At 36.6% G+C, this 23,946-nt stretch overlaps 2 protein-coding genes across 4 annotated transcripts in view; one reads left to right on the top strand and one right to left on the bottom strand.

The window, feature by feature from the left end:
* The first annotated feature begins 6,305 nt into the window (after positions 1-6,305).
* On the top strand, positions 6,306-6,746 carry LOC130050525 (ATP-dependent DNA helicase Q1-like). The gene has a single exon (XM_056150733.1). The coding sequence runs from the start codon at positions 6,306-6,308 to the stop codon at positions 6,744-6,746; it is 441 nt and encodes a 146-aa protein (XP_056006708.1).
* A 2,972-nt stretch (positions 6,747-9,718) lies between these two features.
* LOC125660482 (1-deoxyxylulose-5-phosphate synthase YajO-like) overlaps positions 9,719-23,946 on the bottom strand; it is a 31,600-nt gene continuing 17,372 nt past the window's right edge. Inside the window, exons 3-8 of one of the 3 annotated variants that reach the window (XM_048892320.2) lie at positions 22,403-22,553; positions 21,545-21,718; positions 21,343-21,440; positions 20,414-20,595; positions 11,976-12,115; positions 9,719-9,943 (exon numbers count right to left, since the gene is read on the bottom strand). In XM_048892320.2, the coding sequence (XP_048748277.2) occupies positions 9,824-9,943; positions 11,976-12,115; positions 20,414-20,595; positions 21,343-21,440; positions 21,545-21,718; positions 22,403-22,553 (865 nt within the window). In that variant the 3' untranslated portion in view covers positions 9,719-9,823. The remainder of the gene's footprint in view (positions 9,944-11,975; positions 12,116-20,413; positions 20,596-21,342; positions 21,441-21,544; positions 21,719-22,402; positions 22,554-23,946) is intronic. The other 2 variants (XM_056149180.1, XM_056149181.1) reach the window with 2 other exon arrangements.

Here is a 23,946-nt window from a genome sequence, read left to right on the forward strand (position 1 = left end):
TGGCGAAATCCATAACTAGGAATCATTTCCTCTGAAAACCGAAATGTTGCCTGATCTTCCTTTCGATACCCCTACATCATTTTATGTATCTTGTTCAAGTCTGAATTTTTTAATCACTAGATGCATGACAAAGATAATGACCAATATACACTGTACACTATGTATTGTAGCGGACAGTACAAGAGGGAACTTCTAGTGATGTGTTAGTCTCACTCTTGATAACGCAAGTTAAGCAACGGCGAGCGTGACAGGCCCGTAGGAAGCAATTTCACTTGGGGGTGGGGGGGCACCACACCAAAGTAATTTACGACAAAAAAGTGATATCGACAAAACCATTAGTAAAAAGATAACTGCATAAATATGTGCAATCATTGAGGTGTACGTCATGTACATAAATCTAATTATGTACATAGAATCTAATTAGTTTCCCAGAAAAACCCTCAACTTTAATTTTAAGTTTTGTTTGGGGTTTTTTTTGGAGGGGGGTGTTAAGGATTTTTTTAAAATCTTTTTTGTTGTTGTTTATATCTTTATCATTTTGTTATCAATAATTTCTGAGTCATAAGGTATTTAGTACTCGGTAAACTTTCCATTAATCGCCAGTCTGTGTTCACTTTCATTTACGAACTCCTCAACTATTTTTTCTGGATTCAGTTTATCAGTTTCATTTTTATGAACATGCAATAAAAGCAAATTGTTTGTTCGTATTTGGCTCATTGTTGATCTCAGTGATGTTTTCAATCTTTTCAAGTCGCTGAATGAGCGCTCACTGGTAGCGTTAGTTGCAGGAAGTACCAAAATTAGTTTGAGAATTTTGAGGATCTCGGCAAACAGACTTTTTTCATTTGAATGTCTGAAAAATTCAACCACATTTGGTATATCTGGCGTAAAGTCTTTTGGCAAAACAGTCTTTAACATTATAAGCTGGCAGTGAAGATCCTTTGGCTTCAAATCTGTATCATATAGGGTCGTGACAAAATTAAATTCTTCTTCATACGTTTAACCTGTGCAAGCCTTAATTACGAGGTTTTCAAGATGAACATAAGCTTTGTAACCTGTTTGGTCAAATCTAGATTTTATGCTAGCTAAAAGGAGATCTAATGCCTCGTAGAAATCTTTCCTATACATATCTGCACACGATGAAAAAGTAAGTGCTGCTGTCCCATCATCAAGTTTACGAGGAATTTTGCGTTTTCTAGGAAGAACAGGATCATCGATGTTCATCTTTTTTGCTTTTTCAACAACTTCCTCGTAAAACTGAGTGAAGATTGTCTCATCTCGGAGACTTTGCAAAGCACTCATTGTCGTTGATTCCATTTTTTGACCATCACACGCCGACAGATTTGGAGCCTGCAGAGCCCTTGCCAAATTATCACTATAACGTAAAAGTTTTTCACTCAGTAAACATCCAAAGAAAAAATCAAACCTGCACATATAAGCAGCAACTCCCCTAATTCTGTTTCTCATTTCTACCTCACGCACGTATTGGAGGCTTTCATCCCAAACATTTCTTAGAATTTCATAGTTTGACAAAATGCTCAAAAATGTGTCGGCTTTTATTGTCCATCTTGTGGGACACAAAACCCTTATTCCCGCTGACGTTTTCTCTAGATTTTGGGGCATTTTTTAATGTATTGAAAATCATCTCCTTCTTGGAGATTCTTTAATAAACTTTGTTATATCCTTTGCAATGTCCAGGGTGTCTCTAAGCAACTTACATCCCTTAATAGAATCACTGCAAGCTAGGTTAAAAGCATGACCATAACAGTGTATGTAAAGGGCTCTGGGTTCAAGTGCATGAATTTGTGTTATAACATCTTTCAACCAGCCATAGAAGAAGCCATGTCATAACACTGGCCTCGTACTTAGTTGATAGGCAGATCGAACCTCAAAAGAGCATCTTTAATTGCTAGGGTTATTGAATTAGCCCCAATGTCAGAAAGACAGTACATCCATAATAAATCTTCATGAGCGGTAAAATTTTGATCAACCCATCGAATGCATAAAACAAGTTGCTCTTTGTTGGAAACATCTCGTGTTTCGTCTGCCATTATTGAAAAGAATTCAGACGATTTGATGAAAGCAACAATTTGTCGCAAAACCTGCAACCCCATCACCTGCAAAATTTGATTTTGTATATCTGGAGCAACATACTTATTTGTCTTGCGTTGTAGCCATTCCTGAAGCTGGGGATCGCGTTTAGCCTCTAGCATAAGAAGTTGATTAAAGTTCGAGTTTATCTCGTCTTTGTCACCCCGAAGAGCATATCCTTGTCGAGCAAGAAACTTCAAAATGTTTGTGATTTTAAGCAAATTCTCTCTGTTAGACTTCTTCTCGACTTCGTGCGTCTTTGAAAGACATTCTCTAACATATTTAACCTCCTCCTTTATCGTAAACTCCCTTTCCATTGCCTCTTAATGGCAATCACCTTTCTCGTGTGCGGCGAATTTTGTGGTTGCTTTTTTCCAGTTTTTAAAACCACTTGATATGAAAGCTTTTTCTTTCTTGTGACTACTGAGAGTCTTCTTCTGAAATGATTTTATGCAAGGAAAACAGAATACAACATCTTTGATTTCTACATAATGTAACCAAGACCACCGATCAAACCAAGAGGCATTGAAAGATCTCATCTTTGTACCAAACTTTTTTTGCTGGAAAGAAAATATTCCGTGGCTGATTTGGGGTACTACCGATCTCTGGTGTATGTCATGTTTCATGTACAACCTGGGCCTTTTGAACTGGTATTTCTGAGATATCATCTTCTGAAGAAGAAGAAGAATCAATAAAGGAAGCAACCTTAACATGTTTGTCTGTTTCTTTGTTTGCAGTTTCCCCTAATTTACCTGTTTCAATAGACTCCTCATTTGTGTTAGACTCCAAGAGTGGGGAAGGACTATCTTGTGATTGTTTTGGTTCAAATGAGCGATGAGGTTCAGAATCCTCAAAGGATAACCTCGAACACTTTGAAAGAGGTTCCTCATGCTTGTGAATACAGGCAACAAAATGATTAGGTGTCCAATCATCTATTTTTGTAGCAATTGTTTGAGTCCACATGATGTGGATAGCATCCTGATATTCTTTAGTATCAGCACGGTCAAGAGGAACAATAAGCTGATTATGATCTTGTCTGTTTACACCAGGGTTTTGCACCTCGGGGAAAATCGACATGATTGGTTTCTGCAAAACGTTAGAAGCTACGAACATATGTAAAAGGCTTGAATAGTAACCGTTCTGGGTTGTTTTTATTGTTTCCTTTTGTAACGAAGCAATCAAATCACCAGTAATTAAACGCTCTTCTGACAGGGAACTTTCAAAGACATATTGAAGTGAACTTTTGTTTGTGGACATGGTCGCAGAAGTGTTTTCATTCGTGTAGCGCTTCAGGTTTGAAACAAGTTCAAACACAATTCGTACCCTCATTTCCTTAAAATTGTCCTCATGTCCAAACACCAAAAAAAAAAAGACAAAAAAAAAGAGAGAGAGTTCTGAATAAACAATTCCCATCACCATATATCTGAATCGGGATAAGCTCAGAAGGAGCATCATTTGGATAAAGCTATGAGGAAACAGCATCTTTTCGTATATTCCAAGTTGGGATATTAGGTATGCTTGTTGGAAGAGGATATTTCTTAAAAATTTGCCCTTTGAGTCTAACAACTTAGTGCTTCCCATCCCTTTTTTCCTGCATTCCTTGCTTCTTCGTGCACTTTTTCGAAAAATGGCTTTCTTTTGTCCGTCTGGCCATACATTGTGAAATATAATCAAAGTTAAAACTGTGCGGAAGGTTGATCTTACACTGATACGATAGTGTCTACTCTTGGACCAAGAATGAAACAGGTCTTGACAGCCTGAGACTTTACAAGTTTTGAAAAAGTTGCTACACGTCATGACCTACGTCACATTGGGGGTGTTACGTCACTGATAAATAGTACTTCACACATTGTCGGGTTTACCTTTACCATAAAAACTGTGATGATAAAAAAGTCAACAATTCATCATATTAGCTTTACAAAAAGATTTTAAATATATACAAACGTTAAACTGGTATTAGGGCAGTTGGGCATAGACATTTTTGTATCAAGATGAAGTTTCTATGAACAAGCTATCTAATGAATTATTAGACCTTGAAAGTTAGTCAAGGTCACACATATTAGATACCTTTAGTCGTCCCTTGCGAGATTTTTTCATTCGCATGAGTCGTCAACAAATACCGGTAAAGGACTTTAAACGACACTAGTGCCGGGCACTTGGCAAAGGAACAGTCACTACATATCATAGGTTTGACGCCAGATGCGGAGCTGGGAACGAGAACCGAACCATTACCTCATGATTACGACCTTTTGGATGATGCCCTAAGAAATGTTAAGGCATTAAGTGCTTTTCACGCTTTTCATGATATTTTTTCTTTAAGCTAAAGGACAGTCACACTGACTGACTCTGAGTCCCCCCCCCCCCCCGGTTCCTACGGCCATGCGTGATCAGCCCTTGGGTGATAACCGCTACACGTTATAAAACGGTGGGAGCGTGGTGATTCTGATGTTGCTTCAGGTAGAGTACGGAAGTGGTTTATCCGGGGACGACGGTGGTTGTCATCAGGAACGACGGATGCCTTTGCTGAAGAGGTGCCAAACATTCAGAGAATGTTCGCGCTAAGCTTCGAAACAAAGTTTCCCTGAGCGGGGGTGCGGGTGGGGTGTAGATTACAGTATAGAGAGAACTTTTACTGCCTAGCTAGAAAGCTAACCTTCCTAGTGATGTGGTAGAGTTCCTATCTTGCTTTTGCAAATTAAGCAACGGCGAGTTTAGTCAGCCCTTGGATAGATGACTGTTACATTTTACAATATCTTCCTGGCGATAGTTATGTTTTGTAGAACGAAAGACATGCCATTACATAGTGTTTATAATGCAGATTGGGAGAAAGTTTTCAACAAACTATCAGTAGGTCCATCTACTGAATGCTCTAACGGAATTTAAAGGTCTTCTAGGCTCTAGCATGAAAATATTGTAATCTCCGAATAACCTCAAAAACAAACACAAGAACTGCAAAAACAAATTCTTGTGTTTAAAAAGCAATAAATGTATCATTCTGCATTGTTACATTTTTCAAAGCGTCCAATAAATTATTTTTTTTTTACTATTCTTGAAGCTTACCCACCCCTAAATAATTTACCATGTCTGTTTACCCAAAGCATGTTTAGAACACCATTGCAAATCCTATCATCTAATAATGAAATGTTTATGCATTTTGTAGAAATTTCAATTACTTCATGCATTATCACGTATACATTTACATACGTCAAACCCATGAACTGTACGATTTGTGGTAATAAAATATATGCCAATAATACAATAACAGTGATTGGCAAATAAAACGCCAAATTATTTGATATGTGACAGCATGTTCTGCGTATGATGTTTTAAAATCGAGGCAGGCTCCTGATGAATAGGTCGGTGTTACAGGGGTTTCAATAGTCTCGTTTAAAGTCAGCATTTCGCAAATTCTATGGTAGTTGTAACGATCAAGTTTGCCAATACAACCTGTCATTCGGTCAAATGCTGTCAGGAGTGTTTCATACCGATTGTTAGGCCGTTCTTTACATACTGATTTTGTCTACGGATACTACGTTTATCTGATCGAGATGTAGTGCTCACAGTGTGTGCGACTGGTCAACAAGGGATACTTACTCCTCTTAGACGTCTTATCACACCTCTGCAATTTCCAGGAGGTCGTAGTGACCTCTTTAATTTTAAGATTATGAGATTGATTATGTTCATTATCTTTGATTGTTCATAACAAGGTAATTTCCGAAACGTGGTTAAACCATCTAAAAATAATTCTTGTCTAGTCTCACTGCTCTATTCATTAACAAACACGGTAGGTTTAGATAAATATCATGGCTATTTACAAGAATCCCGCTTCAAACAAAAAAAAAAAAAAAAAAAAAAAAAAAAAAAAAAAAAAGAAAAGAAAGAAAGAAAACCCAGAGATATCAGAGAAATAGATGTCTCTTATCTAATGCACTCGAACTTATGAAATGCAAATACAACTGTTCTGTTCAGGTAGAAAGGAATGTATTTTTGTAGTTAATACTTTAGAAGACATGAAGACAGTCATCGTCGGAACCCATGGGTTTTCTCTCCGTTAAAATGCAGTCAACCCGTGGGAGCATTCATCACATAACGTTCGTACTTATGAATTATTCATGAGAAAAATGAGAATACTTCATTGGTTCCGATAAAGTCCTCTCGGAATGACTAGCCAATCAGATACCTCGTTATATACACCATTTGCATCGTTGTTAAAGATGGCTGCTGTAGAAAACATGTTCAACTTGACAGAGTTAAAAGAATTTCAGAGGCCTGCTTTGGATCATTTATTGAAAGGAATCGAGGTATTTCTGAGTGTGAAAACAGGCGCCGGGAAGTCTATCTGTTACCAAGCTTTCCATCCTATGTGGATGAAGATGAACCCAGGCTGTCGGTACACAGTTCTCGTGGTATGCCCTTTGATCAGCATAACGAAAGAGCAGACTGATTATTTGACAGGCCTAGGATTTTCAGCAACATACATTGGTAAGGATGTGAAAGAAGTCGATGATATTAAAAGAGGCGACTACAGTTTTATTTTTTCATCGTCAGAGGCTGTTGTTGGCAATCCCGAGTGGAGGGCAATGCTTCTTGGTCCCGCAGGAGAGAGTGTTCGTCTTCTAGTTATCGACGAGGCACATACAGTCATGCACTGGTAAGCTTAGTACAATTTACACTTGCCTATTTCTTTCAAATCATGTTAATTTGTAAACCAAACACTCAAGATCAACTGCGATATTACTGGTCAGTCTTCGAAAACTTAGCCACTGGCCCGAAGACTAAATCTAGTAAATTGGGGTTGGCTGTAAAATTATTACAAACACAATACCGCCAGGCCTGGGCTTTTAAAATCATCAACATCACTCATTTTCAGATAAAATTATAACACGATTACCAAATATTGAATTTAAGTGAAGATAGTACAGTATAATCAGATTCAATTGTATATTGTTTCTATTGCACTAATGAATTAATCATAACTAAAAGTGGTAGCTAGACTGGTCCACAAGAATGAGAAAAAATTAACATGTCATTAATCCCAGTCTTAGATTTTACCATGTATATCGAAACTTGCCCTAGTTTTCCCCCTAAAACATGGACGTAGAATAATCAAACTGATCAACTTTCACAAAGTCTTCTTTAATTCACACAGCTTGGCGTTGGAACAAATCAGTGTTGTTGGTTGTTTTTTTTTTTTTACATTAAATATACCATTTAATGATTTAATAATGACAGAGTACATGTATAAACAGACTGTACAGAACGAGAGGCCCATTGGTCACATCGCTCGCATGAGTCACCTTGGCTCATATTTAAAGATTTTTCCTGTTCGCAAAACTTTTATCCCTATTGTGGCCCCAACTTCCTCCCGGGGGCCGTGATTTTTACAAAATGGAATCTGCACTATGAAAGGTGAAGATAACGAACAGTGATCAAACGCATATAAGCAATACAAAATAGAGAGTTGGGCAAACACGGACCCCTGGACAAATCAGAGGTGGGATAAGGTGCCTAGGATGAGTAAGCATCCCTGTCGACCGGTCACACCCGCCGCGAACCTTATATCCTGATCAGGTAAACGGAGTTATCCGTAGTCAAAATCAGTGTGCCAAGAACTGCCTAACAATTGGTATGAAACATGTCAGACAGCATTTGACCCAATGATATATTGTATTGACGAACTAAACCGTTATAACGACCATAAAATTTGCGAAATGCTGACTTTAATCAAAGCTGTTGAAACCCCTGTACCATCAACTTGTTTGTCAGTAGCTTGCCTCGATTTAAAAACTGACTATACACAGAACAAACTCTTGAGTATCGAATCAGTTGAGAGATATAAACACCATATGAAGGTAATAATGGAATATTGCTACATAGATATGGTAAGTTGACGATGGAGAACCTGAAATCATCCCGTTTGTCATACAGTTAAGTTGTCAGTTTGCCGTTAATGTCTACTTTCAATAAAATATCTTAAGTATGAAGCAGAAGTGGACGACTCTGTGGTGTCTTTAATTTGAGCTCACAGGGATATATCGAATCGACATATGAATGAAAGTTATTATTGTTAATAGACAAAACGTCGTCGATATATCTAAATGTTGAATTGAAGGCCACAACAAGAGATTTTTTCTTCTCGCGTATAAGTTTTTGAATAAATTCTGCTTCATATGAATATAGAAACAGGTCAGCTCACTATGTCATGAAGCTTTCATGTAAATGTAAACTTCCCTGGTCAGTGATTTTTAAGAAGATTTTTAATGATTTCCCTATATATATGTACGTACAATTTTTATCCCATACTGTGACCCCATCTTGATTTTTACGAACCTCAACTTGTACTATGTCAGGATCGAGGCTTTTGTGCAAATGTAAACGTTTTTAGCCTAATGGTTCTTAAGGAGAAATTTTTAAAATATTTTCTCTATTTCGTTATGTAAACTTTGCTCCCCTATTGTGGCCCCATCCTAACCCCAGGGGTCATGAGTTTCACAAACTTGAATCTGCACTATGTCAGGAAGATTTCATGTAAATTCAGCTCTTCTGGCCCTGTGGTTCTTTAGATTTTTAAATGACACCACCCTATTTTTGCATTTTTGTGATTATCTCCCCTTTCAAGGGGGCATGGCCGTTTTATTTAACAAACTTGAAACCCTTCACCCAAGGATGCTTTTGGCAACGTTTGGTTATAATTGGCCCAGTGGTTCTGGAGAAGAAGTCGAAAATGTAAAAAGTTTACAGACAGACAGACAACAGATGATCAGAAAAGCTCACATGAGCTTTCAGCTCAGGTGAGCTCAAAACGTAAGGTATCTTTTCTGTATAAACGCTTACTGTGAGAAAGGACCTCGCTTTTTAATATATCTTTCACAAGACCCGTAACTCACATTCCTAAATTAGTGCCGAGCGGTTGGAAAAAGAACATATTTTCCATTTTTTTCCAGGTGTGGTTCAAATGTGTATTGAAGCACAAAACGAAGCACATTTTGTACATTTTCTGATCACTTCGCTGATTATATAATTGTAACAGGGTTTCTTCGAATTAAACAACAAAGTCCTGTATGGGTTCTTAGATGTCGACCACCTCCATTTTATTGCCAGAATCATTCTATGGGAATATATCTGATTTCCCCCAAAATCTTATGTTGAAGATTTCTTTCGTCATTTGGTATTGTAATAAATGACAAATTTTCAATCTCAATCATTCTTTGTTCAGATTTTTTATGACAGCAAAAACGAGCTACGGTGAGCAGAGTTTGGGTAATAGAAGCTGATAAACATAAATGGGAATAAGTGATGTGGCAATAATCCCTCATTTAACAAAACATGTCCATGGAGATTGACTTGTTAAAGAAATGATCAGTCAACAGTCAAATATCTGTCATATATTTTCACCAATTTCTCTATAAACCAACTAGACAAAGAAATGACTGAACACCACCAAGAACGTTTGGAGGGGAAAAGAACTGACCAATAACACACCAGCTAACAACACTAAAACCAATAGAAACTTTGAACCCTTTCAAACCTATATACAAAAGACCTAATGACCTAAGGCAAAATTCAATAAATCAGAACAGGTACTGCCTGTTCTACTTGGATGAACATAAAACACATCTCAATGCAGTGGTTATTCAGATAATGTTTAATTTGAATTATATATACTTGTGTAGATTTATTAATTTAAATCAATTAATAAACACTATTACATAATTACACATATGAACACACTTCATGTATTCTTTACGAACGGAGCTGGGTGATACGGATTCACTCTGTTAGCGTTCATTCGCCACATCATCTCGTATGGGTACGGGACTTCCGGTTTGGAAAGGGTGTCAAGTTTGTCCATCTGAAATATTTTTAGAGTGGTACATATACGTGTAAATACTATGAAATGATAATCTGATTATAGATGCATAGAATGTTTGTATTTCATCACAGGCAATGCTATCGCTTGGGATCGAATCTACTACAGTGACTTAAGAGCAAAGCTATACAACTTTAAGTATAGGGTTCAGGCCCGTAGGCAGGATTTTTCAAGGGGGGGGGGGGTGTTACATAGACTCGCGTTGCGAGTCTATCACCTCGCACCGCGAGGTGCCACTACGGCAGGGGGTCTGGGGTATTTGGTGCAAAATCCTGCAATCTAGCAATTTCCTGGCACTTAATTTGAATTTTGGAATCATGCCTTTTTTTGCTATGAATTTTCATGATTTTCATAAAAAATCCCGACTTTAATAGTCACAATTCAAACAAAATGCCGACTTTAATAGTGCTTAGTAGTTTTCAAGGGGGAGGGGGGGGGGGGGGTTCGTACGAACCCCCCTGGCTACGGGTGTGGGGTTCCAAAGGTCGCCGATGACATAACAATACCGGTAATAAACAAAATGATAGAATGTTCTACTCTATATTCTGATGCTTTCATAGATAATCAATCTACATCACTATTAATGTTCATCCCGAAATTTTGTATACTTCCGAAGATATACCGAAATCAATTCGAAAAATGCCTCTTAATTTTACTCGAAATTTACCTAGGCCCAGGCACTATAAAACTTAACAGAATATTTTTGTGGAACGCAACAAGTAATTACACAGTATGTGCAACATTAGATATCATTTTTATATTTTATTGACCCCAAGTTAATAATAGCTCTAAGTAAGCGAAAATATCTGCACTTTCACTTAATATCATGGTCATTTTGACCGATTCCTTTATATACACCAAAAGGATGAATGGACCGAAAACTATTTGGAGATCCAATGAAACGCAACTCTCTCATCCAAACCACATTATCACAGGTGTTTGACGTTTATAATAATAAAGTTCTAGTGGCGGCGGTCAAAATGGCTGTGAAAAATGAAAGTGCAGACCACTTGGAGCTATTACGGACGTCAATTTATAAACTAAGGTAAGAAATTGAGATATCCAATGTTGCACATTCTATAATATGTGATTGCGTCTTGTAATTCACAAGCATTCTGTTAAGTGATACAGTGCCAGGGCCCAAGTAAATTTGGAGTAAAAAATAATAGGGAATTCTGTATATTTTAGGAAATATGCGGAATGTCGGGATGAACTTTGGTAGTAAAGTAGATTGATTGTGTACGAATATACAAGGGAATTATTTTTTACATCGGCAAACTTAGGTGTCCTTTATATAAAGTTCAATACCGTTACCCTTGAATAGTAAATTCCAAATCATGCAATATAACTGCCTGTTCATTTTAGTGTATTTCTGATGCCATTTGATTTTATGACACGCCTATAATTGAACTATCTACGGATATCATACAGTCCTGAATGAATGATAACTTTGAAATAGCTCTTGATATCAATACATGTAGACAAAAGACTTATAGCCTTAGAATGGGTGATTTTGGCACATGAACGAAACATTGACTAGTTCAGCGTTTTCATTCGAAATATTTAATTTACCAAGCTGTTGTACTGCAGGCAACAAGATACAACTGTTTTATAGGAAACATTCATGAGAGGTTAGAGCGTTCGCCCCCCATGCGGAAGACTGGGATTTGAATCCCGGTCGTGACAGACCTAAGTCGTTAAAACAGGTAGTGACAGTTCCATCACCAAATGCTCGGCATCAGGTGTGAATGTCACGGGTCCTCGGAGATGAACTTAAAAACGGATGACCCGTGTCACAGTAGGTGTGGCACGCTAAAGAACCCTTACTGTTCAATGGCCGTAAGCGCCGAGCATACGCCTAAATTTGAAGCCCTTCACCGGTCTTGGTGACGTCTCCATATGAGTGAAAAATTCTCGAGCGAGACGTTAAGCAAGATACAATCAATCAACCAATCATGCGAATATCATCACTATGTCATGGGCAACAAAAGGAAGATAAGTCTATAAGCTGTACCTGGTCCTTGGAGAGTTGCCAGTTTGTTGCCGACCCTATATTGTCTTCTAGTTGCTCAATCGAGTTGGCTCCAATGATAACGGAGGCAACCACGTTCTTCTGAAGCAGCCACCGGATTGCTACCTGAGGAATGCTCTTTCCTGACGGTAAAAATCGACAAATACAGACATTAAACATCGACAAATACAGAGAGTAAACATCGACAAATACAGAGAGTAAACATCGACAAATACAGACAGTAAAAATCGACAAATACAGACATTAAACATCGACAAATACAGAGAGTAAACATCGACAAATACAGAGAGTAAAAATCGACTAAACTAAGACATTGATATTGTTTTCATATAATAAATTTTCAATAAAACTAGGACATTCGTGTCATTTTTGGTTAGTAACTTATCAGCATTTCCTAATAGAAAAATGTCATTGTCGGAGATTAGAATATCAACATTTTCGGAAAGTAGAATATTGACATTTTTATACAGTGAGATGTCGACAAAATTAAGACATCAATTGATATCATGAACAGGTGAAGATATCGAACTGTGATCAATCTCATAAATTACACAAACCCCTGGACATACCAGGGGCAGGATCAAGTGCCTTGGAGGAGCAATCATCTCCTGTTGACCGGTCACACTCGCCGCGAGCCCGATAAGATGAGTCATACGTTACATCATATTTCATTTAGCACTGAACACATCCAATTAAAGCAAGGCAACTAAAATGGGTCCTGAATGATGACTATTTCAAAAGAATCCGAACCAATGCAATAATGGTAAATAAAATTTAATGAAACGACCAGAAAATTCAAGGTCGAAAAGAAGTAAGATAGGTCGTTAGCTTAATTAGCAATGAAAAAAAAATATATAAGGCCAATCAACCAATAAGAATGAGTCAAGCAATAAAAATGCACATATACAAAATCATAATTGATAAAGAAATAGAAGAGAGAGAGAGAGAGAGAGAGAGAGAGAGAGAGAGAGAGAGAGAGTGAAACAAACAGGAAATATGTACTCCTCTTAAAAAGAACTGTTTCTTAATTGAATGTAATGTGATACAAGAAAGAATAAGAACTCTCCAACCACGGGATCAAATCCCTACGAACATGCCGATAAAAATACACATCAATATATCTCAAAGCAATATGTGCATTTTGTAAATTCTATCTAAGACAACGTCGGTAGTACAAGCCCTTACCAAAATATAAGCCCTCTGGCACACAGTTGCTGCAAATTTGCAGCGCATTTGCGGCAAGTTTGCCGCAACTAGTTGCGGCACATTTGCCGCAAGTATACTTTTCGTATGCAAATTTTTCCTCTGGCACACAGTTTGTGGCACAGTTGCGGCACACACTTGCTGCACACTTCTGGCACAGTGTGCGGCATATTTGCCGCAAGTATACTTTTCGTATGCAAATTTTCCTCTGGCACACAGTTTGCAGCAAACTTGCGGCACACACTTGCTGGCACACAGTGTGCGGCATATTTGCCGCAAGTATACTTTTCGTATGCAAATTTTCCTCTGGCACACAGTTTGCAGCAAACTTGCGGCACACACTTGCTGCACACTTCTGGCACACAGTGTGCGGCATATTTGCCGCAAGTATACTTTTCGTATGCAAATTTTTCCTCTGGCACACAGTTTGCGGCAAACTTGCGGCACACTCTTGCTGCAGACTTCTGGCACACAGTTTGCGGCAAACTTGCGGCACACTTCTGGCACTGTCTGCTCGATATTAAGGGATGCTATATAAACTGTCATTACAAAACAAAAAACACAATAACAATTCAATTAATATAATTTCAAGAACAATGACATATCAATTAACATATTCAAAAATACTAATTAAAAAAAAATTATTCAAAAAGAGAAATGACCGGGTTCTTGTAAAATATGTTCTCTATCATAGGAACAACAGTAGAAACATATACTGGGAAAATGACAAATTAAAGGTAGAATTTTTCAACAACAAAAAAGAGAGGAAAAAAAAAGAGAAGCATTTTTAAAATGTTACATGAATATCTTCAATGTTTTTAAAACATCTATAATGTACAGGGTCTGGAAAATGTTAAGTAAAAGCTGAGTTGGTTACATAAAGTACCATGCTTAAAAAATGACTAAGTTCAACTTCACCATGCACTTGTAAATTTTTCAAAGAATGTCTGATCACTTCCGAAAAGACACCTGCACATTTACAATGCTTCCATAGCAGCTGTTCAAGGTCTGAAGAATGTCAAATAAATGCTGTAAGAGGAGTTGATTACAAAAAAATAAGTACCATCTATTCAGGAAATGCTTAAAAAAATGACAAAGTTCAACTAAATGTAATTTTTTTGAAAAAAGTCTGATCACTTTCAAAAAGACACATGCACATCTTCAATGTGTCCATAACTACTGTACAAAGTTTGAGGAATATCAATTTAAATGTGCACGAGTTGATCACACAAAATAGGTACCATCTATTCAAGAAATGCATAAAAATGACCAAGTTCAACTACACATAATTTTTTTTTTTAAAAAGTCTAATCATTTTCAAAAAGATGCATGCACATCTTCAATGTGTTCATAACAACTGTACAAAGTTTAAGGAATGTCAAGTTAGAGGTGCATGAAGATTTGATTACACAAAATAGTTACCATCTATTCAAGAAATGCTTAAAAATGACTAAGTTCAACTACATATACATTTTTTTTTAAATGTCTGATCACTTTCAAAAACACATATGCACATTTTCAATGTGTTCAAAACAAATGTACACAGTTTGAGGAATGTCAAGTTAGAGGTATACGAGGAGTTGATTACACAAAATAGCTACTGTCGATTAAAGAAATGCTTAAAAATGTCGAAGTTCAACTACATGTAAATTTTTCAAAAAATGTCTGATCACTTTCAAAAGGGCACATGCACATCTTCAATGTATCCCTAACAACTGTACAAAGTTTAAGGAACATCAAGTGAGAGGTGTGAAAGGAGTTGATTACACAAAGTAGGTACTATTACAGGGACGCTACTGTCGCTTGCCCACCACTGAGTCATTCACCATTTTATAAACTGTTTGCACATTGTGCAACCCAACCAAAAATATAAAATATAATTATAACAAGATGTGAGAGAAAACTTAAAGACTTTAACTGCAACAACTTCTAATCTACAAATATTGCATTGTGCAATGTTAAAAAGTTCTCGGTGAAGTCCCACCCTGGCCATGAGAGTACATTTTATTTGGAAACTGCTGCATAAAGAATTTCTTTCAAGATCCAAGAGAAAAATATCAATCCACAGTGGCACTTTTCTGACATAAGGTCAGGTTGTGATTTAAATAGATTTGTGAATTTTGGCCGTTTTAGATCAATCATGTCAAATGAAAGCTTTTAGAAAATAAAATCCTTCTTAAACTAGCAAGTGCTATATAAATGATGCTATAAATGCTAGAATTGTGTATACAATTAAGACAAAGGAGTTGACATGATCTTCTGTACATGTAATTAAGGTCTATCATTTGCATAACATGACTGTGCATCAATAACAACAGGTTTCGGCAACATTTGCAGACAAGAATGAAATATATTCAAAATTCACACATGTAAACTATGCACTTTTCCTCAGAAAAATCTGGAGACAATCTACATTAATTTTAAAATCAGTACTGTGAAGGACTTTATATTCTGATAAATTAATACAGACTTGTGGGCATTATAGGATTAAACGTTCTTTTTGAAGAATTTATCGATGTGTAAACTCCGGACATTTTGCTCACAAACTGAATAAAAGTGCGAAGCACTTTTATGTTAAGTTTGTGAGTAAAATGTCCAGAGTTTACACATCGATAAATTCTTCAAAAAGAACGTTTGATTCTTATAATTCCAATTCATTCACTTTACTAACAATTCCAAACATTTGAATAGTTTCCCCGCACTATGTTATTTGTTTTCAGGTGTGTATGAATACATCGCATTTTCGGATTTATTGATGTGTAAACTTCTGTTCAGCTTTATTTTCCTCCAATCAAAACAATTGTAATAAATAACATTGGAATTATTTAATTATTAGGGAGAACACTAAACATTTACAGAAGTTTCTCCATCATAGATGAACGGGAGAATAATAGGACTATCTCCATGCTGTGTGCACCTTAGAATCAAAAACATGATTGAATTCTGGACCTTCTTCTAATCTTCCACTTGTTCAGTACTTGGTCATCACAATCACATATTGTCCGCAACAGCTCTACTGTCCCATCCATTTGTTGTGATAAACTGTAAATAGTTTTTCGGTTAAGACAGAGTGCCTTTACTCACAAATACATGTAGCAGTCTCATCAGATTCACTTGGCAAGTGTGTATAAATTGAAATGTCATTCTTTTTTTCATTAGTGATTTATACACATTAATCCAGGCCTGCATGTTGGAACTCTAAGATATGGCAAGTTGAAGACAGCCTATCAACACACCATCAATTCTGAAAAAGATATAAAATTTTAAATAATTACGAGATACCATTGGCCCTCCTATATATAAGTTTGCAAGGCATCTAACATAGGAGGAATCATTCTGGAGTGTGTACATGTAATTACCGTCACCCGACACCTGGGGCCACCGATTTTCAAAGCCGAGCAATAATCAATGTTGCGTTACAGCCCATTGGGCTAATAAATGCAATATCTGATGTACAACTGTTAATCTCATGCTGACCCAACTTTACGTACAAATTAACTTTATTGCCAAGACAAGACCTTCAATCCATTTTAATAACGTATTAAATGTATTGATGTAGAGACAAAATTGAGATTCCAGAGGTCACATCCCTGATCATAATGCAGTTTAATTTTTCTAACTGGACATCTGGGTTCAAATCATAAGCACTTGAATAAAAAAAAAAAATAATCAACCATTCATTAAAAAACACCATTTACTTAATAAACTAATTAAGTTTTGCAAATATTACCCGAGTAGAAAGTAAACAAAAAATAGCTTAAGTATTACGGAAATAGGCCTAATTATTTGTTTGTTTTCCGGCCTTCTCCCTCTCTCTCCGTTTTTTTAAAAGTGCCTATATGGTCCTGTCTAAATGTATAAGAAAAAAATCCGCGAGGGCTACGATAATGCAACTAGAAGGAGTCTAATCTCATACAAAGGAAATTTAAAAAAAAAATTTCACATAATTTCAAAGAATTGAATGAAGCATGTAAATTTATGAACGTAAACACCGACTTGCAAGATTTGACGCAACAACATACAATATGAGCGATGGTCAGTTTCGTTTTGAACAATATATTAGAGAGTTTATAACTATAAGATACACAGTAATTCACTTACTCAATGACTGGAAGATTCTCCTCAGAATATCTGCATCAACTGATTCAACTCCTGTTCTCGATTCATGTTCAAAATGTTGTTTACCGGTATAACATTATGGCGTCTGTCAATATCAACTTTCGCGCTCATCATATATTGTGTGAATCCCACAACCGACGCATTGAACCCGATCTCTATTTACGATGCAAAGAGCCGTAAAGCCCCATGAAGACCTACTTTGGTATACAGCTGACATTATTCTAACTTAGTATAAATTAGCATTCCACAAACCAGAATAACGTACCTGGATAAAATCCTGATATGTAAATTATACATATAAAGGTGGATTTTTACCACTCTCATTTGAATAATTTCAACTCACAAACCCAGTATCTGAACTGTAATCAACAGATATACATGTAAATAAAGAAAAGAAATCTCTCTCTCTCTCTCTCTCTCTCTCTCTCTCTCTCTCTCTCTCTCTCTCTCTCTCCATTTATTTAGATATAAAAAAAAAATTTCTTCACATTTTTTTTCTAATTAACTATTACCCTTTGAACATCTACAATTCACACGATGCTATATCAAAGGAAAACCATTGTAAAGTACTATGCAACCCTGTCAATGTAGTTCATGCTAGAAGGTTTTTTGAATTTTTACATGAATGTTTTGAATTCCGCACCAAAAGTAGAGTGCTATAACTACATTTAATTTTTACATGAATGTTTTGAATTGCGCACCAAAAGTAGAGTGCTATAACTACATTTAATTTATGTAATATGCAATACTAAATTGTATACATAGTCTAATATCACAGGTACATATCAAATATATACTTGTATTTACATATATGTAAATGAACTGTTAGTAATTAGTTTATTGTCATTATATATCTCATATTGTGTAACATGATTGTATGCCAACATGCTTGGTGAATCAATAAATAATTGAAATAATTAGATTAAAATTCAGATACCTGTGCACTTACATCTTACTTTAAAGGGGCATTAGCTGTGAAAGTGATGGCAACTATTTTTTTCTCAAAATCTCTCGATGATATTGAAATACATATTGATGACTAATAAGAACATTTATTTTTTATTATGTACAAAAACAAGAAAATTAATCCTAATAAAACTATGTTAGATAACCGCTTTTAATGTAAAGAAATATATATACAGAAGAAGTATTCACTGCACCCCAATTAAATCATTTCTCAAATATAAACAAAAACAACAAATACATTTTGCTGACAGCATGCAAAGGTAACTAGAGAATAATTATACTGTCTCGCAAGACAATAATATTCAATCACCAAAATCACATATTCTTTTTCAAGATGTTAAAAGGTGTTTGAAATAATTAAATACAAGTGTAATTATTACTTTAATATATAATATCTATTATAGGGCAACTTTCATTGAATTCAATATTTGGTGACAAAATGACCCCTAATTCCCATTAAGACAATTAAGAAGATCGATTGAAGGGGGTGCGAGAAATGTTGCATATGTTCTATTATAGAAAATGTTGTGATGGATATATTGATATGGCTCTTTTATTCTAAATACTGTATTCAAGAAAAAGTCGTGAACTTTGGTACCCTTACTGTTTCAGTTCTAAAATTTTAAGAAAAAAGTTGTGAACTTCTGGCACACGATTCTGAAAACCAAAGAAAAAGTTGTGGTGCACTTCTGGCACACAGTTTTGATTCTGAATACCAAAGAAAAAGTTGTGGTGCACTTCTGGCACACTGTTTCATTTAGGAAAAGTTGTGGTGCACTTCTGGCACACTGTGCCACTAGTGGCACACTGTGTACTGCTAGTGGCACACTGTATGCCGCTAGCGGCATTAGCTGCACACTTCTGGCAAACAGCTCTGGCACACTGATTTGTTTGCCGCAAACTTGCAGCAAACTTGCGGCAAATTTGCAGCAAACTTTACAATTTGGTAAGGGAGGTCCTATAAATATCGATGTCTACCGTCCATATTTCATCACGATCAAATTTAAATAGTGGGACATTTAAGATGAAGAAGTCCTAAATATTCTTCGCGATAAATTAAACACTAGACTTTTTGACATCATAGACAGTTGCTTATTCAACAAAAATGGAAAAAGGAAATATTCGTATGTAGTGACCAGTCATCCACAAATTACCCTGTTAAACACCACTCTAATTCCAATATGCTGGAGTTCCTCACTGACAATATCTTCGTAGACTTTGGTGATAAGGTCTTCCAACAATCTGTTGAAATTTACATGAGCACGAATTGTGCTCCTTTGTTAGCTGGCTTGTTTTTATATTCCTATGAAGCAGAGTTTGTTCAGAAATTTTTTCATGAGAAGAAAATATCTCTTGCTGTGGCCTTCAACTCGACATTTAGATATATCAATGACATTTTATCTATTAACAATATTCATTTTCATTCATATGTTGATTCGATATATCATTGTGAACTCAAACTAAAAGACATCACGGAGTCCTCCACATCTGCTTCGTTCTTAGATATTTTATTGAAAATGGATATTAACGGTAAACTACATGTAACAACATAACTTTATGACAAACGCGATGATTTCAACTTCTCCACCGTCTTCACGTCATCGTTATCACCTGCATATGGTGTTTATATCTCTGCAGTGGTTCGATGCACAAGAGTTTGTTCTGCGTATGATCGGTTTTTAAATTAAGAAATGCTACCTACTGACAAGTTGATACTATAAGGGTTTCAACAGTCTCGTTTCGCAAATTCTATGGTCGTTATAATGATATAGTTTGCCTATAAAACCTATCATTGGGTCAAATGCTGTTTCATACTGATTGTTAGGTCGTTCTTAGCACACTGATTTTGACCACGGATTACACAGAGTACCCGATCAAGACATAGGGCTCGCGGTGAGTGTGGCCGGTCGACAGGGAATACTTACTCCTCCTAGGCACCTGATCCCACCTCTGGTATGCCCTAGGATCCGTGTTTGCCAAACTCATTATGGTGTATTCTTTGTGGGATTTAAAGAGATTGATCACTGTTCGTTATCTTTGCCTTTCATCTATTACTTTAGAACAACACAAGATAATTCAAACAGTACATATACTGTAATTAGAATTCTCCCTTTCTCTCATTTCAACCATACCACAATCTTTGGCAATCTTTTCCACAGCTTCCAATAATTTCCAAAATTCTTCATTATTTTCGTACTGACTCCAAGCTGGGGCAGATTGCATAGCCTTTGATTCATCTTGAGCAATGCGTCCAATCCGTCCCGCCGCTTTATCAGGCCGTACTCCACGGTTGTATTTACCTGTAAGCATTCCACTGAAAAGTAAAAGAGACGAATTAAATTCAAATCTATGCATAACATGTTAATCACGGTTAATGCTGTGAAATGTACGACTTAGCTGTTACTATCACGCATTTAGGAGGTTGGAATTATTAAAACCAGATGCTGTTAGGTCGTTCTTCCCATACCGATTCCTCCATTTCCTGGGGATCGGTCGCGGAAGCTCAGTGCATGGTAACCGAAATCTATTAAGTTCGTGCCCCACTCGTGCGCTGGTCGCGTCAAAGCCAAGACATAAACATGGGTTGTGATTGATTTTTCGACAAACTTCTGGCATTTTGAAGTCATAATGACATGTCTTTCGGATATGATCGTAAAAACGGAGGTCCCATTTCGTGGCAGGCTTTGACTTGTTAAAGAACCCTAACCGCTACGGCTCTGAACGCTAAGCATAGGTCTAAATGTAGTATTTCAACTACAACTGATGACGTCTTGATATGTGTGAAGAAAAAAAACATTTTATCTAATCAAGATATAGGACTCCCGGCGGGTGTGACCGGTTGACAGGGTATGCTTACTCCTCCTAGGAACGTGAACTCACTTCTGGTGTTTCCAGGGGTTCGTGTTTCCCCTTTTCTCAATTTCGTATCTTTCATAAGATTTATGAGATTGATCACTGTTCGTTATCTTTTCTTTCCATGCTAGTACCGTGTCTAAATTGCTGATGAAGCTACCTAATTTGTCATATTGACACCAAATGGTTTGAATTGTTGTATTATTACCCTTTTAATGGGCTCCATGGCAACACTCCGAGACCTTCATATTTACAGACTTGAAGTTCCTCGAATTCCGGGTGACGACAAAGTAAGTTGTATTGTTGCTGATATAAAAGGACAATATTCGTATTCTATATGTTGTTACCATTAACAATAGAGTAACACGTACAGTGTATTATATATTGATAAATCTGATTTATCCTCATACCTGAAGACTGACTACAGCCGGGTACCTGCCAGACTTGCAGAGATCCACCACTTTCTGCATCTGCCAACCACACAGGTTGCACACTCCGATATAGCGCACCTTGCCAGCCTTCACCAGATCCCCGAGGGCTTCTAACCACTCCTCTGGGGAAACAGCATCGTCCCAACCATGGACCTATTCAACAAAACACCTATAAGTCATTTTACTTATTTAATGTACATAAATAAATGTATACATTATGTATATATTATCAGTCAGGCAGATACTCATGCACGTAGCTTTATTTCAAATACCTAAAGTTCTTTATTTTTTATGGTGTTACCCTACACCATATATCTTTATGTAATATAATGGAATCGCATGTATATGCTGTCTGACGTGTTTCATATCGATTGTTAGGCACACTGATTTTAAATACGGATAACTCCGTTTACCTGATCAAGATATAGGGCTCACGGCGGGTGTGACCGGTCGACAGGGGATGTTTACTCCTCCTGGGCACCTGATTACACCTCTGGTATATCCCAACGCGTAATTTCCTATACATTATTGATCTTCACCTTTTCATTAAACTGAAATACGTTAATCATGTTAACGTGGTATTACTATGACACGCCTCCTGATAAACATGTATGTTAATCATGTTAACGTGGTATTACTATGACACGCCTCCTGATAAACATGTATGTTAATCATGTTAATGTGGTATTACTATGACACGCCTCCTGATAAACATGTATGTTAATCATGTTAACGTGATATTACTATGACACGCCTCCTGATAAACATGTACATGTATGTTAATCATGTTAACGTGGTATTACTATGACACGCCTCCTGATAAACATGTATGATTACCTGATATAGATCTATATAGTCCGTCTGAAGCCGTTTAAGGCTCGCCTCACAGCTCTGCATAATGTGTTTCCGTCCTAAACCAATGCTATTCACATCATCTCCCATCGGGCCTCGCACTTTGGTGGCAATTACGAATTTTTCTCTTTCTTGTCTGTCAAAAGAATAATTTTGATGTCATCTACAACCTTGTATACTTTTTTTAAATCTTGAATTGAACAATCATTATGGATAAACCTTTTCAATTATTTGATTTCAGCTTCTCCATCGTCATCTTCGCATATTCCATTACCACCTGCAAATGGCGTTTATATCCCTTAACTGATTCGATTCACAAGAGCTTGTATTGCTTATAGGAGTTATGAGATTGATCACTGTTCGTTATCTCCATCTTTATTGGAGTTATGAGATTGATCAATGTTCGTTATCTTCACCTTTATAGGAGTTATGAGATTAATCACTGTTCGTTATTTTCACCTTTAAAGGAGTTATGAGATTGATCACAGTTCGTTATCTCCACCTTTATAGGAGTTATGAGATCGATCCCTGTTCGTCATTTTCACCTTTTATAATGATTAAATCTGGTCACAGTTCAAAGTATCCATGTTACATGTATATAACCAGTATTGTGGCGGAGCGCTCATTGTTAGCGTCGAAATTATTTCCCAAGTTTTGACAATTTCAAACCTTCGGAAGATATTGAAAGACATTTATATTCTAAAATCGTCAAATTTTACATCCGCCAAAACACCCCTTTCATGCAACAGTAGTAGAAGAAAAAAATGAAGGCGTTCAAACATACACATAATTATAAATTGTTTGGAAGAAGTCTTACAGCAAAATTATTTCAATATTAATTTGACAAATGAATATGTCTAATGACATCTTTGAAAAATAGGTAATTGTCCTCGACTACTTTCTATTTACAATGTTTGGGTATGTAAATTTTATTTACAAAGATGACTGTCCGAAATTGGATATGTATGATATTTGTATGTGTCTGTCTGTCTGTCTGTCTGTATGTATGTATACATACTTCTTGAGAGGGATGCTAAACAATATACAATCAATCAATCATTCACAGGACACATTTAAACTCTAATTAATCAACTTTCTAAAACGTACTTTCCGACACCTCTCGTGTAAACATGATGCTTTCAGACACCCCTATGGTAAACATGCTTACCTAATCAACCACTCCCCTATGATGCTTTCAGACACCCTCTGATAAACATACTCACCTAATCAACCACCCCCTATAATACTTTCAGACACCCTCTGATAAAACTGCTTACCTAATCAACCAACCCCCTATGGTGCTTTCAGACACCCCCTAATAAACATGCTTACCTAATCAACCACCCCCTATAATACTTTCAGACACCCCCTAATAAACATGCTTACCTGATCAACCACTCCCCTATAATACTTTCAGACATCTCTATGGTAAACATGCTTACCTAATCAACCACTCCCCTATGATGCTTTCAGACACCCTCTAATAAACATGCTTACCTAATCAACCACTCCCCTATGGTGCTTTCAGA

The sequence above is a fragment of the Ostrea edulis genome, chromosome 9, assembly GCF_947568905.1.
Source record: "Ostrea edulis chromosome 9, xbOstEdul1.1, whole genome shotgun sequence".
NCBI lineage: Eukaryota > Metazoa > Mollusca > Bivalvia > Ostreida > Ostreidae > Ostrea > Ostrea edulis.

Coding starts and splice junctions, on each gene's coding strand:
- LOC130050525 (XM_056150733.1), top strand. CDS start 6,306: ATGGCTGCTGTAGAAAACATGTTCAACTTGACAGAGTTAAAAGAATTT.